At 46.5% G+C, this 11,018-nt stretch overlaps 1 protein-coding gene across 2 annotated transcripts; it reads left to right on the plus strand.

Annotated features, from left to right (window-relative positions):
- Positions 1 to 701: 701 nt before the first annotated feature.
- On the plus strand, positions 702 to 6,916 carry LOC118373760 (40S ribosomal protein S21). 2 transcript variants are annotated; one of them, XM_052484562.1, is made up of 6 exons: positions 702 to 791; positions 1,625 to 1,710; positions 2,065 to 2,128; positions 3,824 to 3,895; positions 4,968 to 5,023; positions 6,857 to 6,916. In XM_052484562.1, exons 2-6 carry the CDS (start codon positions 1,661 to 1,663, stop codon positions 6,864 to 6,866), a joined length of 252 nt encoding a protein of 83 aa, XP_052340522.1. In that variant the 5' UTR covers positions 702 to 791; positions 1,625 to 1,660; the 3' UTR covers positions 6,867 to 6,916. The 2 variants fall into 2 exon arrangements, with proteins under 2 accessions (XP_052340522.1, XP_052340523.1); XM_052484563.1 differs by lacking the exon at positions 702 to 791 and adding an exon at positions 840 to 864.
- The last annotated feature ends 4,102 nt before the right edge of the window (positions 6,917 to 11,018 follow it).

Below are 11,018 nucleotides of genomic sequence, written 5' to 3' on the forward strand. Positions count from 1 at the left end.
AACAGGACCCTGAACAGCTTCTTCCCCAAGCCATTAGATGGCTAAATAGTGAGTCCAGGTAACTATTTAACTATCTGCATTAACACGTTTTACACCAACTCTTTTGTCTCAGCACATACACTGCTGCTACTGTTTATCAGTCACTTTACCAAGTTATCATTACTCATAGTGTATTTATTATGACCTTTCAATTATTTCTATATTTTCTTTCTCTCTGCATTGTTGTGAACGGCCTGTAAGTAAGCATTTCATTGCTAGTCTACAGCTGTTGTTAACATGTGACAAATAAAATTTGATTTGAAATGTTTATTTGACCACTCTGGGAAGTTCATCATAACTTGTTTAATCTGTAGCCTAATAAACTGTATTTTCCCCGAGTCTTAGTGGGAGTACCACACACCATAAGTACTCCAAATGTACTTTGATATGATGGTTGTATCAATATTTTCGCTTAAATCCGTTTCCACCATCATTTCTAGCGTAATTAATTTTACCATCACAAAAAGATGCCACCATGTCAAACGAACAAATTATTTGTCGGCATTTATAACATTTTACCTAAACTTAATGTTTCCATTACAGCTGTGATTTCTTATATATATGGTATGACTTTACTCGCGTAACGTAGTTTGTGGATCATTGTAAAAAAAAAATTAAGCAATATTTGCACAAAAGCCAAGTTTTTGTTTTAATGTTTCCGTACGGAAGTAATTACTTGCGACACCGGTAGCGGAAGGTTCAACATCCGGTAACGAAGTTCTCTCTTTCCTGTCAGCCATTTGTGATAAAAGGTGAGAGAGAATTTTTCTCTGTTTGTACGAATACAAAAATACTGTACTTTCACGAACCATAGCGGCCCAATAGGTAAAAATATATGTATTGCGAAGCATCTCCGCTAACGGCAGTGCTTTATTTATTTTGAATGTTGTCGTTATTTTGGCACATTTATGGTGAAAAAAGTCGGCTGTGCCCGCCACATGCTGGATGCTTCGGCGTCAACGCAAATGTTCACATGGCTTCGTATTTGCTTATGAACGTCTCCCCTCTCCGCCAGAGATTGTTTAATCAATTCGGATATTTAATAAGCGCATTATGTTTCCTAACCTAACGTTGCCATGCAAACGAGAAATGTTGAGCTTGACTAACTATCTAACACGTTAACACATTAAGCTAGTTAGCTAATTGCTCTATAATAGCTAATGTAAAAAGTTGTACGTTTTTATTTAACTAGGCAAGTCAGTAAAGAACATTCTTATTTACAATGACGGCCTGGGAACAGAATTAAGAAATATTAGGTCGAGAAGTGTCGCAAGTCCGGCGTATAAATCTATATTTGATGGATGTATAGACTATATGGGAAAGGGGGGTGCCTCGTCAGTTCTCCAACTGAAATGTTTCTACCGCGTTTAACCCCTGGGGGGGGGCTGCCTTAGTCGACATCCACCTACTGTTTACATATGAAGTGGGTAAAACGGTATGTTATAATTAAAGGGACCAGTGTTCCGTGACTTTGTACATCGGGCGGCAGTCGCTAAGGTGGTGTGTGACAGGGCAGGGTGCTGAACTTCTGTGTGGTGCAAGCTAGCTGATTTAATAGCTCAATCTTTTTCTCTGCTACTCACAGATCGAGTGACCGGTCATCATCACCCAAAAAACCAGAATGCAGAACGACGCTGGTGAATTCGTGGACCTGTACGTCCCACGTAAATGGTGAGTACCTCGTAGCGCCACACCTGGAACGAAACAAGCCTACGACAACGAGCAACGTTAGACGTTTGTGTAATGGATAGATAGATAGTTGGTTTCATAGCTAGATACATAATTTAACTTTGTGTTGATGAATGCACTCTAAATTAATTTTGCCCTGTCGACAACATTAGCTAGAGTTCCTGTAAGTCTGATTCTAGACGTTTGTGAAATGGCTAGATAGTTGGTTTTATAGCTAGATCCATAATTTGTGTTGATGAAAGCACTCTAAATTAATTTTGTCCTGTCAACAACATTAGCTAGAGTTCCTGTAATTCTGATTCTATATGCAACTTGCTATGACCCTGTGTCTTTCAGCTCTGCAAGCAACAGAATCATCGGAGCCAAGGACCACGCCTCTATCCAGATCAACATTGCTGAGGTAATAACTAGTGGCACAAGCTATAGAACTCTATGACTTCATAATGTACTTTAGTGTCTTTGTCCCAAATGGCACCCTATTAAGCATAGGGGACCGTGTTCCATTTGAGCCACACTACAGGAGATTGGTGGAACCTTCATTGGGGAGGACTGGGCTCGTGGTAATGACTGGGGCGGATTCAGTGGAATGGTATCAAATATTAAACTTATGGTTTCTATGTGTTTGATGCCATTCCATTTGCTCGGTTCTGACCATCTATGAGCCGTCCTCCCCTCAGCAGCCTCCGCGGAAACACACCCAGTAGTCTTTCATTGATCTGGGCCCAGTTTCCCCGAAAGCGGTGGAAGCTGAGCGTACGCGTGGTTTAACGATGCGTCTTTCCTACAACGGCCGAAGACTCATTTTCCCAAAACGGCACACAGACAGAACAGCCGTTAGGGGTGCGTTGTCGGAGCGTGTCGATACTGATAGGATTTAACCTCTACGGGATCTGAAAGGATTTTAATAAGAGACAGCTCTGCTACTCAAATCTTATATTATAGTTATTTCACAATACTGACAACTGATCAGCTCCTATAGAGAGAGAACACAGGTAACCCAAACTCAGTCCTCGGGACCCCAAAGGGTGCACATTTTGGATTTTCCCCTAGCACTAAACAGCTGATTCAACTAATCAGCGAGATTTGATAGTTTGAATGAGCTGTGTAGTGTTAGGGCTGTGTAGTGTTAGGGCTGTGTAGTGTTAGGGCTGTGTAGTGGTAGGGCCGTGTAGCGGTAGGGCCGTGTAGCGGTAGGGCCGTGTAGCGGTAGGGCCGTGTAGCGGTAGGGCCGTGTAGCGGTAGGGCCGTGTAGCGGTAGGGCCGTGTAGCGGTAGGGCCGTGTAGTGGTAGGGCCGTGTAGCGGTAGGGCCGTGTAGCGTTAGGGCCGTGTAGCGGTAGGGCCGTGTAGCGGTAGGGCCGTGTAGCGGTAGGGCCGTGTAGTGGTAGGGGCAAAAAACTAAACGAGGACCGAGTTTGGGAAGCGCTGGATTACCACCTGTGGCTGTACATTATGAGACCGTCTACAAGCGCCAAAATAGATCTACATTTATTGAACATCTATTTCAAGACTGGGATGCAAACTTTCCAGTGATATTCGCCGTTTGAATTTTAAAATGTAGGTCCTGGAATTGTGGGGGTACGGAGTACGATCTGATCACTCAGAACGACAAGACGCTTGATTACCGGCGTTATAACCTTTTTTTTAAATAAAATGTTAAAGCTGACGGCACTTCATGGGCTACTTAGTATAAGAGAGAGGGCGATTTTTAAAACGAGTAGTACAATAGAAAACGAAGCTTAGCGCTAGCTAGCTAAATAAAGAGGTTTTTTGGAGAAGTGCTCTTAGCTCGCCAGTGGTGTTGTCACCCATGTTTGCAGCCTGCTCATGCTCACTAAATCAGTGATCATGTTCTATACGGTATCTGCCAATAAATGGTGAGATTTAAGGCTAAAACATATTGTAAATACCCTTCAAACAATGCCCCCCCAAACAATGTATTGCAGAATTTGGCATGTTCTAGCAACGGACGCTAGTAGCTTCTCTTTGGCAGTGGGTCAATATTTGGCACTTTTTGGCAGGGGGTCAATATTTGGCATGACAGGCCCTCTTCTCCTTATATAACCTCGTTGTACTAATTACATTTTTTTATTGCAGGTTGACAAGGCAACTGGTCGCTTCAATGGCCAGTTCAAGACCTACGCTATCTGCGGTGCCATCCGTAGAATGGTAGGTGTCTCCGCTTTCGTGAGGAGTGGGTTGCAAATTTACGACCGGGATTTCTTGGAAAAGTTACTGGAATTTTGCAACCTTACACAAGGCGATGTTGCAGGTCTTAGGCAGCGAGGCTTGGCCTGCGGTGGCTCTGTCCTCCTGCGGTGGCTCTGTCCTCCTGCGGTGACTCTGTCCTCCTGCGGTGACTCTGTCCTCCTGCGGTGACTCTGTCCTCCTGCGGTGACTCTGTCCTCCTGCGGTGACTCTGTCCTCCTGCGGTGGCTCTGTCCTCCTGCGGTGGCTCTGTCCTCCTGCGGTGGCTCTGTCCTCCTGCGGTGGCTCTGTCCTCCTGCGGTGGCTCTGTCCTCCTGCGGTGGCTCTGTCCTCTTGCGGTGGCTCTGTCCTCTTGCGGTGGCTCTGTCCTCTTGCGGTGGCTCTGTCCTCCTGCGGTGGCTCTGTCCTCCTGCGGTGGCTCTGTCCTCTTGCGGTGGCTCTGTCCTCTTGCGGTGGCTCTGTCCTCTTGCGGTGGCTCTGTCCTCTTGCGGTGGCTCTGTCCTCTTGCGGTGGCGCTGTCCTCTTGCGGTGGCGCTGTCCTCTTGCGGTGGCGCTGTCCTCTTGCGGTGGCGCTGTCCTCCTGCGGTGGCGCTGTCCTCTTGCGGTGGCTCTGTTAACAGATAACTGAGATGGTTTGAGGCCATGCTCTCTCCATAGCAAGGTTATAGCTAAACCTCAGACACACCACTGGCATCAACTATCAAATCAAAATGTATTTATAAAGCCCTTCGTACATCAGCTGATGTCACAAAGTGCTGTACAGAAACCCAGCCTAAAACCCCAAACAGCAAGCAATGCAGGTGTAGAAGCACGGTGGCTAGGAAAAACTCCCTAGAAAGGCCAAAACCTAGGAAGAAACCTAGAGAGGAACCAGGCTATGTGGGGTGGCCAGTCCTCTTCTGGTGTTAACAAATGTGAGGTGTGTGTGTCTATATATGTGTGTGTGTGTGTGTTTAACAGGACAGTAGTTGACTGTAGTGTGTGTGGGTGTGTGTGAGGAACTATCTAACGGACCCCCTGTCCCGTCCTGCAGGGCGAGGCCGACGACTCCCTCCTGAGGCTGGCGAAGACCGACAGCATCGTGTCAAAGTAAGTACATTTCTGCTGTTCTGTGTTCAGCCCGGTGTTTTGTCACGATACCAACAAGTTTTGACTTAGATACTCGATACCACAACAAATGAAGAAGGCCTGTTAGCCAACGTCACAGGATGGCTCTTGATCCAGACAGATCTGTCGGGTTCATAATCATTACATTTTAAATATATGCATTAAATTAATCAATCATTCGATATCTATTTAGCAAACTACATAATTATAGTGGTAATCATTTATTTAAATGGTAAATCTCTCATGATAAACTGGGTACATCCAGATGTAGCCACGGTCTAGTCACAATACAGGTGGTTTCATGTTCAAATAGGAGAGTGAATGAATTGAGTTATTGAGCTTGTTTTTGGGGCTGATTTCACCGGGCTACAGACGAAAAACAAGCTGCTTCCCTTCCATTTGATACTTATTGTATTGTACTGATCATCAACAATTGCAAAAAAAAAAAAAAGCTAGCTGTTATTTTATAAAAGTGTGCCTGTCTCTTTAAGACCCATGATGTCATTCAGAGTCAGTTTGAGCAAAGATAATGTTGACTGGGAGAGATGTAGGCGGGGAGACTATATACACTATATAAGTTAATTAATTAATAAAGTTTTTGGTGACAATCGGCTTTGAAATAAGCCATGTTTTTTGAGGAGCCAGGCCCAGCCAATCAGAATGAGTTTTTACACACAAAAGTGCTTTATTACAGATGGAGATGCTCCTCAGTTGTATTTAGAACGCACGCGTATGGGTATTTGGGCACAGCCAGTGTGTGATTGGTGCCGTTGTTCGACTAAATAATACTGTGATTGGTGCTGTTGTTGGCCTAAATTGTGGTCCTTCTGTAGCTCAGTTGGTAGAGCATGGCGCTTGTAACGCCAGGGTAGTGGGTTCGATTCCCGGGACCACCCATACGTAGAATGTATGCACACATGACTGTAAGTCGCTTTGGATAAAAGCGTCTGCTAAATGGCATATTATTTATTATTATTATTAAATTAAACTGATTGGTCAGGCTCTACTAAATTAAACTGTGATTGGTCAGGCTCTACTAAATTAAACTGTGATTGGTCAGGCTCTACTAAATTAAACTGTGATTGGTCAGGCTCTACTAAATTAAACTGTGATTGGTCAGGCTCTACTAAATTAAACTGTGATTGGTCAGGCTCTACTAAATTAAACTGTGATTGGTCAGGCTCTACTAAATTAAACTGTGATTGGTCAGGCTCTACTAAATTAAACTGTGATTGGTCAGGCTCTACTAAATTAAACTGTGATTGGTCAGGCTCTACTAAATTAAACTGTGATTGGTCAGGCTCTACTCAATTAAACTGTGATTGGTCAGGCTCTACTCAATTAAACTGTGATTGGTCAGGCTCTACTCAATTAAACTGTGATTGGTCAGGCTCTACTAAATTAAACTGTGATTGGTCAGGCTCTACTAAATTAAACTGTGATTGGTCAGGCTCTACTAAATTAAACTGTAATTGGTCAGGCTCTACTAAATTAAACTGTGATTGGTCAGGCTCTACTAAATTAAACTGTGATTGGTCAGGCTCTACTAAATTAAACTGTGATTGGTCAGGCTCTACTAAATTAAACTGTGATTGGTCAGGCTCTACTAAATTAAACTGTGATTGGTCAGGCTCTACTATATTAAACTGTGATTGGTCAGGCTCTACTAAATTAAACTGCGATTGGTCAGGCTCTACTAAATTAAACTGTGATTGGTCAGGCTCTACTAAATTAAACTGTGATTGGTCAGGCTCTACTAAATTAAACTGTGATTGGTCAGATCTAACGTTCTCTTCCTCTCTCTTTTCCTAACAGGAACTTCTAGGAGAGGAGCCTCTGGAATCACTTTGTAAAATAAAAATGAATTAGAATTTGTTTCAAGCGTCATTATTACTCATAGATGATTGGTCTTAATCCCAGTTCATTGTTCCAAACATTTGGATTAAAAAAATATTTCAAAATCTGATTGTCAATGCCTGCTTGCATGCAGGTTGTCAAACACATTTGTGTGTGAAAGATGCCCGTCTCCACGTGAGTGATTTTAGGTGTCCTGAACAAATATATTAACTAAACATGTCTGGAAGAACGGGGACATTTTATTTTTTGTGAATTTTTCCCCTTTTTCTCCCCAATTTCGTGGTATCTAATTGTTTAGTAGCTACGATCTTGTCTCATCGTTACAAATGTGTCGGAGGAAACACCTGGCAACCTGCGCCCGGCCCGCCACAGGAGTCGCTGGTGCGCAATGAGACAAGGATATCCCTGCCGGCCAAGCCCTCCCTAACCTGGATGACGTTGGGCTAATTGTGCTTCGCCCCATGGACTTCCCGGTCGCGGCCGGCTGTGACAGAGCCTGGGCTCGAACCCAGAGTCTCTGGTGGCACAGCTGGCGCTGCAGTACAGCGCCCTTAACCACTGCGCCACCCGGGAGGCCTGGACGGGGTCATTTTCAGCTTCCAGGAATTGTGTCCAGACTGTTTTGACATGATGCTGTGCATTCATTATCATGCTGAAACATGAGGTGATGACGCGACAACGGGCCTCAGGATCTCGTCACGATATCTCTGTGCGTTCAAATTGACAATAGATAAAATGCGATTGTGTTCGTTGCCTGTAGCTTATGCCTGCCCCATACCATAACCCCCATCACTGCCATGGGGGCCCTCTGTTGACATCAGGAAAGTGCTCCCCCACACGACGCCATACACTTGATCTGCCGATTGGACGCACTGCCAAGTTCTCCGAAACGACGTTGGATGCGGCTTATGGTAGAGAAATTAACATTCAATTAGACGACGACAGCAGCTCTGGTGGACATTCCTGCAGTCAGCAGGACTGAACTAAAATTAGCAATGTTTTACTTTGCAAGAGGCATCTTGTAGAATCGTCTGTAGTGCTGCATGTTCACCACTAGATGGCACTCCGTGTCAATACATGTTTACCTGTGAAACTTATTTTTAGCCCATAGAAAACATTTGACAGAACCTGTCAGAGAGGGATTGGTGTATATGTCCCATAGTCAACATTCTACATTTTAAATTAATCTAAAATATAATTGAAAAGGAATGACTGTGTTTAAGTCTCGCGAAGCCATCATTCCAAGTCTCGTCTCCTCGCCTCACTAATGTAAAGGGAATCTCAGTGCTGACTGCTAACCTAACCACTCTGAACAGCTGTTTTAGTGTCCATTCTGAATGGTGCGGCCTAACTAACGTTTAGGCTATGTTAAGATAACAGGGAGTATGTAGATAGTCATCACTGTAAACACAGACTTGGTCCGGAGTCCCAACAGCTGATAGCAGACTGCTGAGGTCAAATGAAAGGACTGATTTTAAAATCTCTCGCTGAGGTAAAATTACATTTTAAATTGGTGTCTGTTTGTTTCCCACACTCTTTTCCAAATCTCTCTTTCTCTCTCTGTGTACTCCCCCCAGGTGAAATTAAATAGCTTAGGTTGGTGAAGCCCTTCATTATTGAGAATGCTGATTACAGCATTAGTCCCTGTCTCTCAGCTCTCTCACAGCCTCCTAAAATGGGTCTTGAGGTCACATGACCTGCAGTCTCACGTCTCATACTTGTCTTTTTATTCAGGGGTTTAATTGGTTGGAATCAAGTTCGCAGAACAGGCCTGTGTCCCAAATGGGACCCTATTATCTATTTAGTACACTAATTCTTACCAAGGCCCAAAGGCTTCTACTTTTGACCGGATACTTATGGGCCCTGATCAAACATAGTGCACTATATAGGGAATAAGGTGTCATTTGGGAATTACCTGTGTCAGGGATATCAATGGGGAGTGGGGTGAGTAAGAGGCCTCAGTGGGGTGAGTAAGAGGCCTCAGTGGGGAGAGTAAGAGGCCTCAGTGGGGAGGGTAAGAGGCCTCAGTGGGGAGGGTAAGAGGCCTCAGTGGGGAGAGTAAGAGGCCTCAGTGGGGAGGGTAAGAGGCCTCAGTGGGGAGAGTAAGAGGCCTCAGTGGGGAGGGTAAGAGGCCTCAGTGGGGAGAGTAAGAGGCCTCAGTGGGGAGAGTAAGAGGCCTCAGTGGGGAGAGTAAGAGGCCTCAGTGGGGGAGGGTAAGAGGCCTCAGTGGGGAGAGTAAGAGGCCTCAGTGGGGAGAGTAAGAGGCCTCAGTGGGGAGGGCAAGAGGCCTCAGTGGGGAGAGTAAGAGGCCTCAGTGGGGAGAGCAAGAGGCCTCAGTGGGGAGAGCAAGAGGCCTCAATGGGGAGAGCAAGAGGCCTCAATGGGGAGAGCAAGAGGCCTCAGTGGGGTGAGTAAGAGGCCTCAGTGGGGAGGGTAAGAGGCCTCAGTGGGGAGAGTAAGAGGCCTCAGTGGGGAGGGTAAGAGGCCTCAGTGGGGAGGGTAAGAGGCCTCAGTGGGGAGGGTAAGAGGAACAGTGGAAATGTTTCCTGTTCCTGTACATACAGCTCTACGCTCAGCGCTGCCCGTTGTCTACCTACCCTACCTGGACCCCACCTGCGTCTGAGGGGCGTCAAGGTTGAAGTGAGCTTCTGGGCGCCAGGTAACAGAGGAAGCATTGTCTGAGCCAGAGGCTGGTGAAGGGGCGCTAGGGGATATAATGAGACCTAAAAAAAACTACCTTTGATATGTGTGGGATCGTATCCGTCCATACATGCCCCCAGAGCCTTATGTAGGGTACTTCCCAAATGGCTCCATAGTTAGTGTATTACTTTTAATTGTCTGGAGCCCCCCCCCCACCCCGGGCCCTGGTTAAAAGGTGTCCCCTATATAGAACAGTGTTAGGCAACCGTCTTCCCGGAGCCCCCCACCCCGGATCCTGGTTAAAAGGTGTCCACTATATAGAACAGTGTTAGGCAACCGTCTTCCCGGAGCCCCCACCCCGGACCCTGGTTAAAAGGAGTCCACTATATAGAACAGTGTTAGGCAACCGTCTTCCCGGAGCCCCCCCCCACCCCGGGCCCTGGTCAACAGGAGTCCACTATATAGAGCAGTGGTAGGCAACCGTCTTCCTGGAGTGCAGCAGGATTTTACCCCAACCTGGCACTACAACTGACCAACTGAGTTAATCAATCAGTTCAGTGATTTCCCTCAATTCAACACACCTGATCTTCCAGGTCGGTTAAATGATAAAATGAAACATAGCAAGGGCCTCAGGCTGTGTTAAGATAACAGGTTGTCTCTGCGCAGAGTATATAGACAGTCATCACTGCTATGCAAGGGGTCTTAGGTCAGGGTTGCCTGTCCCTGATATACAGGGCCTTAGGTCAGGGTTGCCTGTCCCTGATATACAGGGCCTCAGGGCAGGGTTGCCTGTCCCTGATATACAGGGCCTTAGGGCAGGGTTGCCTGTCCCTGATATACAGGGCCTCAGGGCAGGGTTGCCTGTCCCTGATATACAGGGCCTCAGGGCAGGGTTGCCTGTCCCTGATGTACAGGGCCTCAGGGCAGGGTTGCCTGTCCCTGATATACAGGGCCTCAGGGCAGGGTTGCCTGTCCCTGATGTACAGGGCCTCAGGGCAGGGTTGCCTGTCCCTGATATACAGGGCCTCAGGTCAGGGTTGCCTGTCCCTGATATACAGGGCCTCAGGTCAGGGTTGCCTGTCCCTGATGTACAGGGCCTCAGGGCAGGGTTGCCTGTCCCTGATGTACAGGGCCTCAGGGCAGGGTTGCCTGTCCCTGATATACAGGGCCTCAGGGCAGGGTTGCCTGTCCCTGATATACAGGGCCTCAGGGCAGGGTTGCCTGTCCCTGATATACAGGGCCTCAGGGCAGGGTTGCCTGTCCCTGATATACAGGGCCTCAGGGCAGGGTTGCCTGTCCCTGATATACAGGGCCTTAGGGCAGGGTTGCCTGTCCCTGATATACAGGGTCTTAGGGCAGGGTTGCCTGTCCCTGATATACAGCACCTTCAGAAAGCATTGACATTGTCCTCGTTTTATTGTGTCACAAAGTGGAATTAAAATGGATTTAATTGTCTTTTTTTTGCGTTTCAACGATCTAC

The sequence above is a fragment of the Oncorhynchus keta genome, chromosome 28 (genome assembly GCF_023373465.1).
Source record: "Oncorhynchus keta strain PuntledgeMale-10-30-2019 chromosome 28, Oket_V2, whole genome shotgun sequence".
Lineage (NCBI taxonomy): Eukaryota > Metazoa > Chordata > Actinopteri > Salmoniformes > Salmonidae > Oncorhynchus > Oncorhynchus keta.